General features: G+C 44.2%; 1 protein-coding gene across 1 annotated transcript in view; it reads right to left on the bottom strand.

Moving 5' to 3' along the window:
* RAB11FIP4 (RAB11 family interacting protein 4) overlaps positions 1-18,253 on the bottom strand; it is a 108,806-nt gene extending 90,553 nt beyond the window's left edge. Inside the window, exon 1 of the mRNA XM_005146153.3 lies at positions 18,092-18,253. Coding sequence (XP_005146210.2) covers positions 18,092-18,235 — 144 coding nt within the window. The 5' untranslated portion in view covers positions 18,236-18,253. The remainder of the gene's footprint in view (positions 1-18,091) is intronic.
* Positions 18,254-19,622: the final 1,369 nt, after the last annotated feature.

The following is a 19,622-nucleotide window of genomic DNA, read 5'->3' as shown; positions in this document are numbered from 1 at the left end:
CTAACATTATAGGCTGCTTTCCAGGCTCTGCCGTGCTCAAACATTCATGTTCACAAACATTCAAGCCCAGATGGTGAAATGCAAAAGCAACTTTATGTCCACTTTTATAACAGGAGAAAGCCAGATGCCATGGCTCAGGCTCTAGCTTGTGACAATAACCCATCTTTGATTTAAGAAGACGGGATGGGGAAAATGCATATAAGTAAAAGCTGTTTAAAAGCAGAAGGAGTCATGGGAGTTACAGGTAACCTGTCAGATACAGATATGACACTTTCACATAACGTGCTGACTAATGCATCACTGCAACAAACTGTCAAAATATGCTGACAGATCTACACATAGTGAAGAGAAACCTGTTTATTTAATCCTCCTGCTGTAATTCAGCTTGATGGAATTGCATATCTCCTTTTGTTCCCAATGCACAGATTATCTAACATATGGATGAAGTCCCAGTTCAAGGACGCTGTCTAGATGGTGGAGATGGTTTTCTAGGTCTGGATAAACAAAGCTGTTCATACATGTGAACTCCAGAGTCTGAGCTCCCTCCACAGTCCCACAGAAGACAGGAACTTCACTAGGAGTTCTGAACCTACACTAGCTAGGAAAGATTCAAGAGCAGAACAGTCACTAGAAAGAGTGTTGCCCCTGAAAGAAAGACAGAACATAAACCCTGCCAAGGACCTCCAAGTAGAACTATAGGTAACAAAAGAAAGAGACTGACACAGAAATAGAAAACAGGAGAGGAAACACAACATGAAGGAAAAAATCAGCAACAAGTTTAGCATGTGCTTTACACCAAGTGTGTGAAGCTGTACACACAGCAGTAAGATTGCTCAGTGCCTTAGCTCTTTGACCTTGGAGTCTGCAAGATTTCCCTACCAAAGCATTGCATTCAATCTTGGATGAGCCAGTGGAGAATTTCCTGCATATAATTTCCTTTTTCTCAACTATTTTGATTAACCTGATTGCTCTTTACTGCAAAGAGCTGAGCTCTCAGGAAACCAGGAAGTATAGATGAGGCTCATCTTGAGTGTGATGGATTCAAGCACCTTTTCTGCACTTGGCTTATTTTAAAAGGTCAGATATAATTGCAAACTGTAGATGGAGGGTACCTGTATCAAAACTCTCCTCTTACATGTTTTCTTTTGTGGCATGTGCATTTGAGCTTCCTCACTGCTGTCTGTGATTCAGGCAGCTCTGAGAGGTCCTTAATAAAGCTACAGAGCAGTTCAACATTCCAGATAAAAAGATGATTTCCATATTTCACTTGAATGTATTTAATCTAAATATTCGAGTGTTTTATGCCGTACAAGAGGAGTCAATGGCTTGAGTCACAGTGGCAACTAGCACTAGCAACTCCAGCCCCAGTTTAATCAGCAATCCCTGCCAAGGAACAGCATTTGTTTCCAGAGCAGGTAGGCTGTCAGAATATTTTGTGTTATCGGTTAGTCTGACAGCACTATGAGTGTTGAGTCAGACCTGCCCTGAAGATACTTTGGAACATCTTGATCAGTGAGCACATTTCCTTCCCGATGCTGCTCTGCTATTCAGACTCTCACTCTGCAGGAATGCTGAGCAGTTCAGCCCCAGTGCAACACAACTGCAGAGCGTGTGCTTCAAGGAAAGAGTTTTCTGAGCAGCTTTCTGAAACAGGCCACACATATTCCTGCTGAAGCCAGGGCTGCTCATGCACACAGCCAAGCCTGCACTGAAGTGCCAGGTGAGAATTCTTCAGGTTCAAACCCACTCTCTGTCAACACAAGTTTCTGGTTCTCCACCTTCTCTTTCCCAACCTTATGCACTTGGAGTTCTCTCTCAAAGAGGCAGCCCCTGGCTCACCAGAAATATTATGCTGTAGCTTGGGGAGACTGATTTAACCTCTCAGTATTCCTGACACGTGTCCAGTCTAGCCTTACATATCTTAAACATTTTACACCTACTGTCAGCAGCTTCCTCCACTGCTCAGCTCTCCTTACAGATTATGAACCAAAATTAAACAACAAACTAACCTGCCTTCTGGAAAAGACAGACAGAAAGAAAGAAAGAAAGAAAGAAAGAAAGAAAGAAAGAAAGAAAGAAAGAAAGAAGGAAAGAAAGAAAGAAGGAAAGAAAGAAAGAAAGAAAGAAATTTAATAATGAAATGTACTTTTGCTGTGGAATTCTATAGCCTGGTTAAAACCTGAGAAAGCTGTCAGTTTTTACAACCTTTGTGATTTCAGATTAATTTCCAGAGAATCATGTTAAAATGGGTGCCCCCAACCATACAGACTTCTTGAAGCTTAACTTCAACAAATCACTGCTATAGTGTTCAACTTGAACCTTTTATTCAACTCCATCCCTGTTCAACAGAAAACATCAGTGCTTTTATTTTCATATACCTAGACCCTACTAACACCACTGGGGTCTGAGCACATACCTAGTGCTTGGCACAGCTGAAGCCTGTGGTTTTTCCTCTCTTTAACACGGCCTTTATCAATGGTATAAATTCTGCCAAACACATGAGGCTATCCATCAGCATCTGGCTAAACTTCACAGAGGATGAGCAGATGTGCAGGCTGTACTGGACTTCTTTGCACCAATGCTGTTGTTAGATATCTTCCCCTGCCTTTTAGAAGCCTAATTTTTCCCCCCTTTTATTTTGTATTGACAAATTTTCAGCACAAGTGATGGAGCTTCTTATCAAGCTGCTCAGCATCACAAACTGGTACTGCAGCAATGCACTATCAGTGAAGCAGCAGATGTTCCTGGTTGCACATGGATCATCAGCTCAGCTTTCATACCAAATGTGTTTCTCATTTTTCACCTTTTCAGGAAGTGTTGCCCACCAGCAGCATTCCTGGGCCTGGCCATCTACAGAGTTGCTGTGGCATCCTGCTCTGTGGGACACCTAAACCAGACGTATTCCAGCTCAGCCCTGTCACCTCTTTGACTTCATCATCAGCTATGATTCAGTCTTGGCACATGCCAGGCAATGAGAGGCTGTACCAAGCAGAACTCTGCTGAGGTGCTGCATAGACCCTTTCTGATTAAAGGATTTATATAGCACTGCCAAATCCCTTTTTCCTACCCAGCTACCTTGAACTCAGATTTTCAATCTAATTCCACAGAGCTTTGGCAAGAAATCTCTATTGCAAGCAAAAATATCAAATTTAGACCACTTCACAGCCCATTGGAGGCTATTCTTAACTTGGGTAAGTTTGCACCAGCATCTTTATGTCCCTTCCCCACTGATATTGTGAACAGTATTTCAAAAAAGTATAAATTGGGAATTTTTACAGGATGCTGAGACTCAACAGCCCCCAGGGAAGTCCGATTCATTTCTTGGCTACTTCCTGCATGAGCATGGGCTCCTCTGTATAAATCAATGTCATAACTCTCACTGATACAGGCATTTACCACCATGAAGCTTGTACCTGATCATAAGAACCCAGAGGAGCTGTCTTCTTTGGCATGAGCTTCGTTGTAAAGTGTTCTGCTAAATGCTTCTTGTTGGTGCCCAGGCTTCAGGGTTGCAGACCCACCTTGCAACTGATCAGAGGCAAGCTTTGGCAAGAAAACAAGTAAGTATCTGTAGGAGACAGCTTCCCTAGAAACAGAGTGGGCCTATTGTTCACTGTGTTTGTACCAAGAGGTTCTAGAATACAATCCACCCCAGGCTGTACAAATGCAGCTCCTTGCACCCTGAAGAACCCATAACCCAGCTCATATACAGGAATATTACAACCAAGAGGAGACAAAATCCTGAGTTTATTGGATTTTTCAGGAGTCATTTGCAATTTTGCATGTGCTGAACAAGACACTAAAGAGAACCGAGTTTCAGGATTGCCAAGCACTGGAAATAGAGGAAAAGAGAGTCTGGTGCTGCCTCTGCCCACAGGTGAGGAATTGTTCCCAGATGCTTCTACAAGCCAGAGAGAGATTTCAAATGCCCTTCTCTGACAGCTGTGCAACACCATTTGATGTCTACAAATAGTGCTAAGAGGACAATGCACTCTGAGCATTTATCGTCATGATAAAACCTGTCTTGCAGAGCCACCAGTTAGCTTATTGCACTGTTGCATTCCTATTAGCAACAGCAGAAGGGACAAAGAAGAGGGATCAGAGCAGCTCTACCACTCCAAGACACTCTTTTGTAACAACACTTGCTGAGTGAGAGCCAAGGCTGTAGGAATCTAAGCCATTGCTTTAGATCCCCTACCATGTGCCAGACCCTGAATATTCATAACCTATTAAAAGCTTTCAAAGTGTAAATTCACCTCACAATCAAGTGAGCTGATTTATTCACACAGCTGAGTCACACTCATTTACAGACTGTGACCTAAATCTACGGATCTGCCACCAAAAAAAGGTCTTTTTTATTTTGATACTATTAGCTGAACAAAGGGGAATATTTCAAAGGTGTGTGGCATTTCCTTCAAGCAGTGGCTGATACACAGCTCAGGATGGTACAAACCCTTCTATCTCTGCTGGTCCCAAGAAGGGATGCAGATACTGCTTACGTCACCTAGCATGTGGGGGCCCATTTAACAGACTTCACCAAATCTTCCTGGGAATCACATCAGCTCTTTAATAAGAGTCTCTCAAGTGCCAGGCAGCAACTATCATGGAAACCTCACCTAAAGACAGCAATAACTTCCTCCTTACTAACAGAAAGCACAACAGCCAGTTCCAGCAGTAGGGAAAATTGCTCTGTTGAGAACAATGTGTTACTTGGTCCAGCACCTCCTGCATCTACTTAGGGCCAAGGTAGAATTTTGTTAAACCTCTGCTGTACTTGGGGAAATAAAATCACATGTTCAAAAACTCCTGGAGTACTTTGGAGTCACTGACTTCCAGTAGAATTAGAGAAGTATTAAATACAGTTTGGGGGATTACATTTAAAATGCCATCAAAATACCATCTTTTGATAGCTTCTCTTTCCTCCCCATCTGATAGCCGATGACATTCCCAGAGTTCATTGTTGATATCATAACTAGACCCATGAGCTCCTGAAGAAAGAGTGAGTTTCTGAAAGGTTAAAGTTCAGTCCTGCATAGAATTCGCCATCACAATCTAATTATAGGATGCACTGAGCACACACCTTGGGTCTTAAAATCAAGTTCCATTTCAGGCTGGCAGTTTACTTCCAGAAATCAGTTCCTGCATTTAGATATTAAGATGTACATACATATATACTCAAACAGCACTAAGAATGATGTGTTCCATTTCACCTGTATTCCCTTTGTATTCATTCCCTGCTGTCCATCTGGTTGCAATCTGTTTGTTTGAAGAGAACATCTTTCTTCCCCCTTCCCACTGGGATCCTTCTGCCGAATTCATTTAGAGAAACCACAGGTCAATGTGGATGACAGCACACAATCAGCATTATTGATAGCAGGTTTACCAAAATTAAGCAGGCATAATGGCTAATAGACTGATTGTAAGATGGGTTTCTATCAGTAGCAAGAAGGGAAAAAAATACAGAAAGGAAAATAGAGAAATTAAAGTTACAATTGTATTTGACTATTTAGAGAAATACCTTCTATGACTGGCACACCTACTATCCAGTGAATGACACAAGCTCCTAAGACAGTGAGCTTTCAAGTAGTTATAAAGTGTGAAAAGGGAAAGAAAGGAACCAGTGTACCCATTCAGTAAGGTCAGATCACACAGGCACCTTCAGATACCTGCGAACACCCTTCTGGAGTCTCACTTCTCCATACAAAATCCCCAGAATAAAGGGAATCTCTGCATCTTTGCCTCTGTAGAAGGTGCTCCAGAGGATGCTCTGCCTGGTGGCCTCGTAGGCTCAGGAACCACCTCTGGTGAATGCAACAACAATGAATGCAAGTGTCCCTTCAGCCATCCTGCGCCATACAGCATTCTAGAAGATGAACCTGATGCTCATATCTCATGACAGAACAAAGTAAAGTGGGTGGAATGGGGAATCAGACCCCATGTTTCACAGATGTTATCCATGGCAACCCTCCCTCCTGTAGAAAAGGTATTTGAAATGTGTCTCTTCTCACTTCTCCAAAATAGAGACACCAACAATTTTTTGCTGTGAGAGTCTACCCTCCTACTCCCTTCACCCTGCACTGTAAATCCAGGGAGTCAGCGTTACAGATTAGTGCAACATCTACAAAATGCAAGCAATAGCAAGCACTGAATTAGGAGAAGTGCCATTGAACAGAATGTATAGCTAAAGAGCCTCTGCAGCAGCCAACTGCAATAAACCCAAAGGTAATTTAGAACCAACTCAATCAACCAAGCTTTTCACCTGAAATGTTGTATAAATCATTTGTGTTTAGAATCACTGTAAGTCCTCCAAAGCACCATTCCCTTCCAAACAGGTGCTAATTTGCTTTAACATAGCCAGTGCTGCCTGACCAGCATTACGTAAACAGGAGCCATCCATCAAAAAGCACAAGCAATGATGAGTCCAAAACTTGACCTTTCCCTAAAGAAGGAAGGAATAAGCTGGGAAAAGAACATAATGAGCCATCATGCATTACTTCAACTAGTCTCTAGCAAAATCCAGCACCCAGAGCTGTGATGCTGTGTACCAACAGTGGTGATTACAGTCTGTTTATGATGTGTCCCCTGAGGCATCACTGAATCGTATGCATTAAATCTCCTTGTAGCATGATGCCCTCCTCCTCCTCATAGCATTCTGTGGCCCCAGGGAACAACTGAAAGCAGCAATTTGGCCCAGTGTGTGCCAATGCACTGAATATTTGGTGCCTACCCCAAAGGATGAGCTGATAGAGAAGATGACCATCCTCTACCAGAATCACGCAGGGAGCAGCATGGTTCTTACGCACTGAGCACAAGAAGTACCAAGAGGATGCTTCCACACACCGGGACTGTCAAGTTTCTGCAAATCTATTTATAATGCCATGGGCAAATAAAACTATTGCTGGGGGAAAAAACTGTAGTTCACAATAGTCATACCAGGTTTTACAGGAAAAATTCAGTAAGAGAATCACAAGGGCCTACGCACAAAGGAAAGACAACCTGTGCCTTGTGCTTGTGGCAAAATCAAAGTGGTTTGTGAATATTCTACCTTCTTCTGAGGTTACCTGGGTGACAACATAAATCAAGAACAAATGACCTGCCAGCGTTTGCACCAGGACAGTAAACTGACCCAGGCCAAATTTGCTGTACATAGCAAGCCATCTTTTCATCCATTGGAAAGACATCATGTGCTTGGTTAGAGCCAAAGCTTCCAGTCTGGCTGACAGATACCCAGAAATTCTCTATATGAGCAGTAGAGTCATCTGGCAGAGGTGACTATAAGGACAGTTGTGAGGTGGTATGCTATTGATAAAGATACTAGCCTATCACCCCAAAGTAGCACTGGTGGTTCTAAATGTGGTCACCTCCAAATTTAGACTTTCCCAAATGAGAGCTGTCAACAGCACTGTTCAAACCAATTTCATTCTCTAAAGAAGACATATTGCACTGTCTGACTGGGAGCAAACATCACAGCACTTCCCAGTAACTGCATCCAACTGTTCAGAAGAGCTTGCATTTGGCAAAGGGCACACAATTCCCAGGTGAGAAGGCAAGATGCAGTTTCTCTCAGTGGAAACTTCCGTAATCGCTCAGTAAAGAAAACAAAACTGACATTATCAAAGCTCCTTTGAAGATGTGCCCCAAACCCCTTCTCAGTTCTTTATTTCCAATCCCAAAGAGAACTGAGGAATGAAACATCCAATTCACTTTTCATACCAGAGGCTACAATTCAGAGGTTTCACCAGTTTTCACCAGTGTCTGGCTGCAGTAAATGCTGTCAGATCATCAGGGAATGATGACACAACTGTGAAAACCAATAGCCAAAGAAACACTCATGAGCCAAAATCCTATATCCTCTTGCACTGCTTTAAAGCTGTTCCTGCTTCATACCAAGCTCACTGATTCCCCCCCCCCGCCCCAAAAATTACATGCTTCTAGTCTCTTAAAGCAATTGGTGTTATCCATGGTTTTGCTTTACAGATTGCTTTATTTTCCCCATGGCTCTGGATAACTGCAAGCTGAACATAACTTCAATTAGGCAGGGGAAAGATGTACTGAATAGCATATTTCCTCTTCCTCCTACCTCTACAGTCTCTGCTTTTGCTCAGTACACAACTTACTAAAAAATGGATTTTTTTCAGCTTTCTCGCCAAGTAAAGGAAATCAAACCAATTATCTTCTTTTTCATGTTTCTCAGAAGAAAACTGAAACACAAACGCTTCGTGTTGAGCAAAATCTTCTGTTTTGGGCATTGTCACTTATTGTTTGCCAAATATTTCAATTTCAATTTTGTCAATAAAAAGCTTCAAATGCAAACAATCAAGACAGCCTACTTCAAACAAACCAACCCAGAACCCCCAAAGGTGAAGTTAACCATATTCTTACTTCTTTAAGGCAAAAAAAACCTTCTAAAACTCATCCAAAATGTTAGGATTCCCTCCTCCCCCTCCACACACAAACCAGACTTGGGGTCTATACATTACTTGCCAAAAGAAGACAGGAAGAAAACATGAGCTTCGGCTGAGACACTCTGATGCTGTTCTGTATTGCTGAGATGCTGCCACACTGCAGATGAGCCAACACCTGGAGTTTCTCAGCATCGAATCAACACATAATTAATTGTTCACATTCTACAGGATTAATTTGGTGCTGTCAACAGCTCTGTCTGTTGTCAGGTATGTCTGACCACAGGAGGGAACCCACAGGTTTGAGGTGAGTTGCCAACAACTGTAGAGTATGCCTGTGGCAGAACTGGGATACTCTGATTTGGAACAGCTTAGTCTACAATGTTTTGTTCCTTACAAAAATGGGTTACCTGATGGAAAAAATCCCCAAAGCACCCATTGAGAAAAGAAGAAACACTATTCAACACTGCAGTTCTTTCTGGACCAAAGCAAGCACACTGCTTCAGAGCACACCCATCAACATGTTACCTTTACCTTCCCAGCAGCATCAGATTCCCCAATAAAATCAGTAAGCTGCTACAGTAATTCTTCAGCACCTTTTTTCCCAGAGATTGCCCTTTAACAACTAATGCAGAGCACTTTTTCTTCTGTTCTACAAAGCAATCCAAGCTGCTGACTCTGCTAACAAGCATTCATCAGGAGAATATCTGCATTTACTTCAAGCTGCTGTGCATACACCTGGAAAATGTAAAGTTCAGGATCCAGCTGCTATTACACACGTCTCAGACTGCATCCTCAAATCAATGGCCTTGCTCTGTTCAATTGGCCTCTGAAGGTGAAGGTCCTGTCTTAAAGCTGCTGCTCAAGACTGTCCCTCCCCTCACAGAGAACACAGCTCTCCTGTGGGTACAATCAGTCTATTGAATTAGCACTCTTTGCCCAGGCACAACTGGACCTGGTGGTGCATGGATCCTAAAGAAAGCACAACGTTATACAGCAGTTGTTATGGAGGCTGCATAAAGCCTGAAATAGTGCTGTAAAAAATTACACTCCCATTAAATACATTTTTATGGGATACAAAGTGGCTTTGCTCCCCTTCCAACACATCTGCTGTGGTGACCCTCACAGTTCAAATAGGCTGGCCAATAACAGGCCATCCCAGCTTGACAAGGCTGTCAGCCAGCTCATGGCTACACTGCATGCCCACATGCACCACTGAACACAGTAACTGCCATGCTGGCCACCAACCCAGTAAGTGAACCAAGGCCCTCAAGAGCAAAATGTTCTTAAAACCTGAATGAAAGCAGCCATAACAGCTAGACAGGGCAACTGCAGCTGGATGCAAAAGGGCTCTGTTCCATACCACTGGCCACAGGCTTGTGCTTGGTTTGTAGCATGATCAAAACCAAATAAAGAACCAGCAAGAGAAACAGCAACAGAGCTGGTCTTCACCATGAGGCTGCAGATCCTGTGGTCAATCCTTAATCCTTTACACACAATGGTCACACCGCTGAATGCAATGGGACCAGGATTCCTTGGGTCAAAATGCTCTCACTGATGCTGTTGGTAGTCCCAGTGAAAAACAACAGCAGAATCTTTCTCTTACATCCCTTTTCTTTCTATTTGCACCCTGCACCCCTAAGAGCCTTCCATGGCTGTTGCTGTATTTTGACACAATACCACACCAATCCAGCACACAAAAGACTTCTGCAACAAAATTCTTCTACTCAGAGCCCTTATTAGAGCTCTTTTCTGTTCTCAATAGCTAATACCATCAAGAAAGATGGCAGAAAGATAGCCTTAGCACCATTACTAGAGGATTCCGTACTACTTTATGGTGACAGGAAGTCCTATTGCACAGGGACAAAAGGCTAAGTGCCAACAATAACAAATGGTCTCTGTGCTGACATCTCTGTGGCATTTCACTTTCTGAATTGCTCTTAGTTACTGCATTCTAACATACACATCATACGGTTTAATAGGTTAAAATATGTTCAACTGACTGTACAGTCATTCACTACAAAACCAGTGAAATCACCAATATTTTAGGACAGTTTCTCAAATCTATTAATACCATGCAAACATATGGACAAAGCTGTTTATATCTGCACGTTTGTTTGGGTTCTTTATTATAACAACAAAAACGTCATTGGAAAAGAATATCCCATGTTCCAAAAGCCATCTGGATCCCACTGGGGAGGGTCAGTTCATCAGAGGTGATTGAACAACACCAGGATGTCTTCACTGTCCCACTGCAAAGCTTCACAACAAACTGGTCCCCAGTGATGTCCAGAATGACCCACACATAGAGGAAATATCACACATGCTTCATCAGCAAACTTGCAGCAGAGGTACCAGAAATGTGCCCCCATTTGGAACACCAAAAAGCACTGCTGCAGGCTGAAGATCCCCTATAGAAAAGGGCTCCGTGCAAGTTTCCTATCCAAGGGCTGCTTGCAGGAGTCTGCACCATGACCCTGCTTCTCTGCTGAAGGCGAGACAGAGCCTGCTCTGAGGCAGCAGGGAATTGCTCTGCTCTCCAAAGAGCAGCCCTGAAGTGAGAGGGGAAAAGTTCAACAATGCAGGTGTATGTGTGATATCATGGAATGCTTTAGAAGACACATATCTGAGCATCAAAATGCAGGTAATTTTAAAACTGACACCATTCTAGAAACTGGCTTGGTAGACATCCCTCATTCCACCAGGCCAAGAGACTCCACTCCAGAGCAGACAATTCCAGTACCTTTCCCTCTAATTTCAGGAAATCAGAAAAGTCTCTACCATTTCTAAGCTTTTCATTTGACACCCTAAATCCATAACACTACACCCGAACTAAGTAGTCAGAGCAGCTTTAAAACCTGAAGAGTACATTGCAATTTCTCCAGGTCCATGACTGCACACTAAACCTGTCTCTCCTGCAGGATTTTGGCCCCAGAGTTCACTCCTGCCACTCTGGGGCCAAACAACCCTGCAGAGCTAAACTGGATGCAAGGCTTAGAAAGGAGACCTACTATTTTTAACTGCATATAGAATGTGAAAATAAGATTCATAGTTCTATAGAAACACATTGTCTGCAAGTGAGGCCCCTCAATTATACCTGAAGTAAAAAGGAACCGAGATGTATTATACAGTGCTTTGTTTACACTTGCACTGCTGTGTAAAACCATATGTTATAGTACTAGTGATTGTGTCTGACGCTCTCTTTTATCATTCAGGTACTTAATCACACCCTACACTGAGTTAACTACTTTCAGAGCATGTATGGGTATTTATTCAGCAGCCCGTGCAAGTATCTAGGTCTGAGATCACGTGTGTCTCCCAAAATACTGTATATTTTAAGAACTGTCAGACCTTCATCTCTAGCTCTTGAGCAGCCTCATTCAAAAATCAGAGCAGGGGTTTTCATTTTTTTGTGGCATTAGAATTAAAATCAGATACAATTAATAGGAAACGCAGCTGCACAGAGAACAAAAGCAATCACATTTACTTATGGAAACATTAAAAGGCAATTGATTTTTTTCACTTTGTTGCTATAAAAGCACTGCTGCCAAGCACGAGTCGATTGTGCTAAATTGTAGGTAACAATGCAATTTAGAAACCAAAGATAGTTCAGCATTGGGGATCACACACACAAATACTACATGGCAGGGGCTTGTTCCTCCTCAAAGACTGCTCCTTTCTTGCAGCAGTTTTGTACAAGTCACTTTTCAAAGATTATTTATATTAGAGGAATACAATCAGTATGTGCCAGAATTTGCAAAAGCAGATTTCTAGAGAACACACAGACATGTCACAGCACCAAAGTCACAGCTTAACAGCATGGACTGAATCAGGCATAGAGAGGGGGAAGAGGGAGAGAAATTTACATAGACAATACCTGGTCTTGCTAGGCAGCTGAATGTTTTAACATCACCAGTTACCTATGCTACATTCCATACTGTACACAAAAGATGCAGTCATGTCATCTGTGCTTGATCCATATGCTTTTTCCTTTACTTTCCATAGGCTTTTACATTTACAGTCACTTAAATATCAAGAATTGCTACCAAAATTGTTTGCCTTTCCTTTGGGCATTAAGAATTCACTGTTTTAGATCACTGCCTTGCATGGCAAAACGCAGCAACAATTCTTAACTATACATGCAACCCCCTCAGAGCTCTCACCTTTGAAATGCAAACATATTACACAATGAATTAAACTCATGAGTGCACAGCAAACTACAGCTTCTCTCACCACGTCAGTGCTTCAGAAAATGTTTCATTAACAGTAAGTACTAAGCTTGTTTTATGTCAGCTGCTTAGAAAATACATGCTTAGTTTCAGGGTATACCAAAGGGCTATTTTAAACACATTCAGGGCTGATTTATATAGAATTAGAAGTACTACAGTGACTGTAGCTTGTCTAATCCACAAAGTATATACCCCACTCTGCCATTTCAGAACTGCATTTTCCCCCAAGTCACTGTCAATGATATGAATATCTAGGTCATTAGCAAATATCGTTTTAAGGAGCCTTGCTGTTCTCTAGGGAACACCATCACCCAAAAGTGTTCTTTGCATTCTCATTACATCTAGGCAAACACTTTCTTTTTTCTTTCAGTAACTATGTCCAGGAAAAGCAGAGAAGAAAGAAGTCTAACTATTTTCTGCCTGCACTATGAGGATGGCAGTATTGCTTGGTAACACCCTAATACTTTTATTTCAATGCCTCAGTGTTAGAGTCCCCTTTTCTAATAGCCACAGGTAAATCCAGAGCATGCTATTATCAAGAAGGTATGAACTCGTGCCTGTCATCATGCTCACTGATGTAAATTTGCAGTAGTTCCATTAATTTCTGGGTGCAATTCTGAAATGCAACATTATGGCTGAGATTCACCCAGATCATTCAGAAAGGCTTCATATTGTCATGCAGTTGAAATTATACTCCTGCTCTTCACAGAACAAGCTACTTACAGAGTAGTTACAATAGAAGGGCTGTGTTTAGAGCATGACTGCCAGGTGTCCCCAGGAGACATCTGAGAGCAAGTCAAAATGAAGCATGAAGACTGTCATTAACCTCAGTCAGCAGCCACAATCTACTACCTGAGCAGCACTTGATGTCTTTAATTTCAGCCTAGCATAGGGATGAATGAAAGCAACTAAAATTAACAACAAGCATCTGCCTATTTCAATAGTTTCTTTTGACCATAAAGTTTAATTTGTTCACATGAAATACAGGAGCTTCTTTTCAGCTACTTCTGTTCTACACCACAAGTAAACCATTGACTTCAAGTGAATTACTGTCTATTAACAAGAATAATTGATACTGGCCTATAGATACTATTAACTGCTAAAGTTCCCTCTCAGGTGTGACACTGCTTCAAATTGGTGAGTGTCTGTTGATCATGACAAATATTACTGTCTAAGCACCTGTATGGTTTGCACACCTCCAAAAGGTGCTTACACTGAAGTCATCAACATGTTCAGCGTGTTTCACTTGTTGCTCAAAACGGGATGTAAAGTTTAAATAGAATCTGGCATAATGAAACATCAACTGGCACTACCCTGAAATACACATTCACACAATCCACTGCCAGAACTGGGGCTTGCTGAACATGTCACTCACAATGCTCCTAGACACTTGGCTGCTAGTGCAACTATCTTCCCAGTGAAAGGGAACCAGATGGCGAGCGACTCTTGGCATTTCTCAATGTTATGTGAAGTGTTTCTTCAGTTAGTGAGCACATGCCATCCCGTCAAGTCACTTTGGAAACAGCCCTTCACGTCTTTCTTCAGATTCCTCCACAAACGGTAAACAGCCCATTCAAGAGGAAGGCAAGGCCCAAGCCTGCTATTTTTAAGCACTGAACCAGAAGTCCCAGCTAGGAGTTTCTGTTGTCAGTGGAGATAAAGGAGCACCTTTAAAGATTTATTTCATCCTTGGGTCCTGTTAGACCCTTTGAATGTTTAATTGCTCATCAGTGACCACAGGGGAAGATAAATATAGACAACTCAGTTAAATGCCTACAATCAGATGGGATGAACAGAGGCCAAAATGCCAAACTGCTTAAAAGCATAAGTTACACAACTATTTGTGTGGGCAAGAGGTGCTTGACAGATAGCCTGGTCTGCTATTAATTCAGGCAACACAGCAGCAACTCAGAGACATGACTCTGCTCCTGGCTCTGCCAAATTAAGATGACCAAGTCACTTCTTCATCTAGATGAGCCACATGCTCTGTTGGGCAAAGCAAAATCTTGCAAGCAATATTGCTTGAAGTGATTCCACAGCCAGAACACCTAAACAGCTGCTCTGAGGCAATTCTGCTGCTGTGGATTTGCAATGACTGCATGGCACTAAGAGGATTTCAGTGTGCATAGGAAAGGCAGAATTGACTGAGGTACAGTCATGATGGTGTGGTCTTAAAGAAGAAAAGGGAAGCATCAAGTTATTAGAAGCAGAGACTTCAAAAGCCTGCTACAAGTAAAATAGTAAAGAAATTGATCAGAAAAGTTAAAGTTTATTATTTGGACTATGCAGGTAAGGACTGCTTTGCTTGAATAGTAAGATGTTGCCTTGCTGCAACATTTTGCCTTGGGGCAGTTTTCAGAGGGTTATCTTTCAGGAATGATGAATTCCAGCACTGTGATTACCTGCACACACACACAAAGAAGAAAGAAAAAGGAATTTGAAAGGAAATGAAAAACCAGAACAGGCTAAATGCCCTGCAGAGTCCAACCACAGCCTGACTGAAGCTGCTGTGAAGGATTTATAGACTCCAAACTTTGGATGGCGGTGACTCCGAGGAGGTAGAGAAGAGGTGGAAAGCTGTGTATTGGGCTTGCACAGCTGAAGGGGCAGATACTCTCTTGTTTCATTTTGTGACCCAGAGCGACTGCTGATAGAAATCTGAATTATTCAGGCTACAATGCTACAAATTTGGATGCTTCCTATGGCCAAATGAATTACGTAAATAGAAGCAGCAAGTAATTTACACATGAGGGCAAGTCTGTCTTTCACTGATGCCAGTGAAAAGATTTCCTTTGAATGTGAAGGAACCTAAGGTGGATCAGGTCCAAGAAGTGTAGCACGTTCCAATGAATACTTAATTTTCAATGACAGTAAATGTTCTACTGTGTTAAAGGGAGGTGCTCTCTAGCGGTGTCTCCTCAGTTTAACTTCATGAGATGGATTTCTGCACAGAGCTTATTAGGTTCCTGCAGATGCAAGGCTGAAAGCACTGTGCTAGATGGAAAAATAGATTCTCACCGTCTCCAAACATCAGCTGTGATTCATCACACATAAAGTTCATTTTTAACAAGACTTAAAACCATACTAGCTCACCTACCGTGATTGTTCTACAGTAAATCTGCACTTGGAAAACTGATGCTCTATTTCCCTAGCAAGCCTCTTTTGGTGATTTACAAATCCCATTTACTCAGCTGACACATGCTCCTTTGAAGTCAAGGGGCTGCTAGCAACAGGCAAAGGGAAGCAAATCAGAACAAGTTACATTATAACCCTGATGGACACATAGACAGATTCTCTGACCCAGTTTTGCAACTATCTTATTGAACACTGAGCAAAATACACATTTCTCATCACTGGAGATCTCTCCGTGTTTGCACAGTAAGCCAGCCCATCCTGAAACCCAGACACTACCACTGGCAACTGGTGCTTTTCTACTGCCATCATTGTTAAGATTTCCAGGGTTTTTTCCCATTATAGTTAAATATTTTCCAACTAATATACTTCTAAGCTCATGAGATCACCACCTGAATCCTCCTTTGCATCTTACAGAACATGTGTGGTAACAGGTTGAAACTTAAACAGCAGAGGTTTAGGCTGGATCTAAGGAAGAAATTCTTTACTGTTAGGGTGGTGAGGCACTGGAATGGGTTGCCTAGGGAGGCTGTGAATGCTCCATCCCTGGCAGTGTTCAAGACCAGGTTGGATGAAGCCTTGGGTGCCATGGTTTAGTGTGAGGTGTCCCTGCCCATGGCAGGGGGGTTGGAACTGGATGATCTTAAGGTCCTTTCCAACACTAACTATTCTATGTTCCCTTCTCACAACCTTAGAGATTTCTAAGACCAAAAAGGATTGTTATGCTCATCAGTGGCATCCTGCTGCAAAACAGGCAGTGGAATTTGACCAGTCTCCCTCAGTGCTGCAAGAGAAAGCCACTGATCTGCCACCACACAAATGCAGCAGTGCGTAAAGCAATTCTGATGCAGTGTATCTGGTGGGAAGGATTTAAAGACTTCTATTAGTTTATAAGAAATGATACCAAGAAATAAATAAACCCAGAAATCAGTAAAGCTCTCTACTATTACTCATTTCTCCTCATTTTGCTGGTTAGAACAAGAAGCTCTATCTTTTCATTAAGAAAATGTTTAACAGATCTGTGACTATCTGCAAGCAATAAGCCTTCTGTTTTCTGGTCTTCCAATTTCATTCACAAGCTGTGTTTCATTAGCAGTGGTAAGCCAAAAATAAGTCATTTGCTCCAACAATTACTGTGAATTCACTCTGGTTTTGCTGCCTCTTTGGCATCCCTTTATAAACTACCATTTAATTGGCTCCTCACATTAATTTGCTTTATTGTACTTTAAAAGGTTGGCTGATACTGGTTTTCTGAATACTGCCCCAGTCCCAGTTCCACTCCCTTTCCCCAGCACCTGAAATTGCTGGGACATACTGTGAAGCATTAAACAGTTCAGTGCAATATCCCGAGAGTTCTCCTAGGAAAAGAAGCGTTTCTTGCTGGTTAATTTGTTGGAACTGCAGCCCTTGATTGAATCACTTAAGGGAACTGTTTCAAACCAAAGGCACATCATTACCCTCGCAGACACTGGCCTGAATCCCACTCTTTACACTGATGTCACAGGCTTACAGTGGTCCCACTGATACAGGGGCCCCACCGAGACCAGTGGCGCGGCTCCAGATTTACGCTGTGTCACTGAAGGGCTGGATGGAGCCCTCACTTCCAACCCATCACCTGAAGGCTTTAGGGTGCATCTGAGCTGATGCTTCCCTGACTGGTCAGACATTGCTGCGCTTCACCCACCAGCTGCCCGGCTTCCGCTCGCTCAGCCCCAAGCTCTGCTCCCTGCAGAGCCTGGGACCCCAGTGAGGACGCAGTTCAGCCGGGATGCAATAACCCCACTGTGACCACAATAAATACACCTCCCGGTGCATACATAAATACCCCACTGTCACCATAATAAATACCCCTCCCTGGTGCATACATAAATACCCCACTGTCACCATAATAAATACACCTCCCCGAAGGGCGCAGCACCGGGACCTGTCCCCCGCACCAGGGAACCGGGAGATAGATGAGCCTGGGCTGTCTGGGAAGCCCTGAGGGAACGGGGAGGCTCCGGGACCCCTGAAACAAGGAGAGATCTGGGCTGTCTTTAGGGACGATTCTGAGGGGAAGGGGGAGAGAGGCTGGGTGGCCCTGAGGGAAGGGGCTCCAGAGGCTGCCATGGGGAGGGCTCTGGGACCCGCTGAGGGGCTGAGGAGGGTCCGAGCCGCCCTGAAAGGAGCGGGTCTGTGCCGCTTGAGAGCCGGAGCCGGGGGGTCCCTTAGGGATGGGGTGAATAGGGGCCGAGGTGAAGGCAGGTGGGCGAGGGGGGTCCATGGGGTCTGGCCGGGCAGGTGAAAGTTGCCGGGGGTCCGGGCGGGACCGGGGGTCGCCTCACTCACCTCATCCCCTTGTCCGAACTGCAGCCCCAGGGCGACGAAGTGCTCCACCCGGATGAAGCCGTCCGCATCCTCGTCGCACACATCGAAGACCTCCTTGAGCTTCCGCAGGAACCGCAGCAGGCTCGCCGGCTCCATCGCGGGCATTAGCTGGAGGCCGGCGGCACGGCCCCGGCCGCAGCAGCCATGATCGCCAGCGCCTTCAGCGGGTGCGTGACATCAGCTCGGGCGGGAGGGACAGCGAGGAGGAGGAGGAGGAGGAGGGAAGGATGGAGGAGAGCGGAGGGAGAACGCGGGCGGAGGGAGGGAGCGAGGGAAGGGAGAACAATGGGACAGAGCCGAAGGATGCAGGCGGCTGTGGGAATCCGCGCTCGCCAGGGGCGGGGCCGGCGCCAGGGGGCGCTGCGCTGAGGGGAGAGGCCCGAGAGCGGCGATAATCGCGACAGGGGCAGCGAGGGAGGCTCCGTGGGGAGGGAACGGGCACAGGGAAAGGAATGGGGCAGGGAGCTCTGCCGCTGGGTGCCTCACTGCCCCGAACCCCGGTCCTCCTCCCACCGCCACAGGTTAGAACGGGAGCCACGCTGCAGTTCTGCATGGGGGAAACACATCGATCCGGGCCTGAACAGCGCCAGGCTGAGGGGAGAGAAAGCAGAATGTAGTTAAGGGGGAGAAAAGTAGGGAGAGGAGGATAAGCAGAGCTTCCCGTGCTCCATTGTGCTCAAGCACCAGGCAGAGCCATGCAGCAGCATTCCTCATGCCTGGGACTGGCTTAGAACAGATACTGTTCACCCACATGTTATGTGGTAATGAAGGGATGTCCCTGCCATTGCAGGATTCCTCATTAAAGCCTCCTGTGGGTGCTGTGCTCCACAGCTGGGTTTTAATTCCATCTCTCTGCTTTGTCCCTTTTCTTTCTCAGGTTTTTAGACCATTTCTGAAGCCCACAGCCAAGAGGTAGCAGAGGGAAGACCAGGAATGGTGCTGGTGCCTGCCTTGTGCCTCAGAGCAGGAATGACAGGGCAACACCTTGGGAGGAAGGAGCACTGGCTGAGTCAGGCTCAGGTACCCACTGCCTCAGCCAGCACTTTCCACTGCAGTTGCTAAGCACAGGTGAACCATCCATCACCGAGTGATGCTCTTTCTTAGGTGACTGATAAAGCTGTCCCTCTAAGATGGCCATGGAAGTGCAGCAGGTTCTGAACTGAGACAGTATCCATTCATTTGCTTCTTGCAGTAAGACAGGTCAATATGGCCCTTAGCAACCCTGAAAATCCCATTATTAGAGCAAGCTGGTAAAATTCATCTCTGCTCTAGGAACAAATAGGAGTGTTCTCCTTAGGAAGTTTTGCTTCTTTGAGCACAAGTCTCATCCCTTTTGCAATCTGAGTTCAGGAAGAGGTTGACCTGACAGCCCTGTAGGCTGTAACCAAGCTGTCAATCAACAACACAGTGACAATGCACTAGTAATACAGCTCCTCACATACCCCCCCCCCTTTGACAGAGATAGGGAGCTGGTTCCAGAGCCTCCTTTAGT

This window comes from Melopsittacus undulatus, chromosome 11 (genome assembly GCF_012275295.1).
Source record: "Melopsittacus undulatus isolate bMelUnd1 chromosome 11, bMelUnd1.mat.Z, whole genome shotgun sequence".
NCBI lineage: Eukaryota > Metazoa > Chordata > Aves > Psittaciformes > Psittaculidae > Melopsittacus > Melopsittacus undulatus.
Note: the sequence above shows the minus strand (reverse complement) of the source record. Positions and strands in the feature narration are given on the sequence as shown.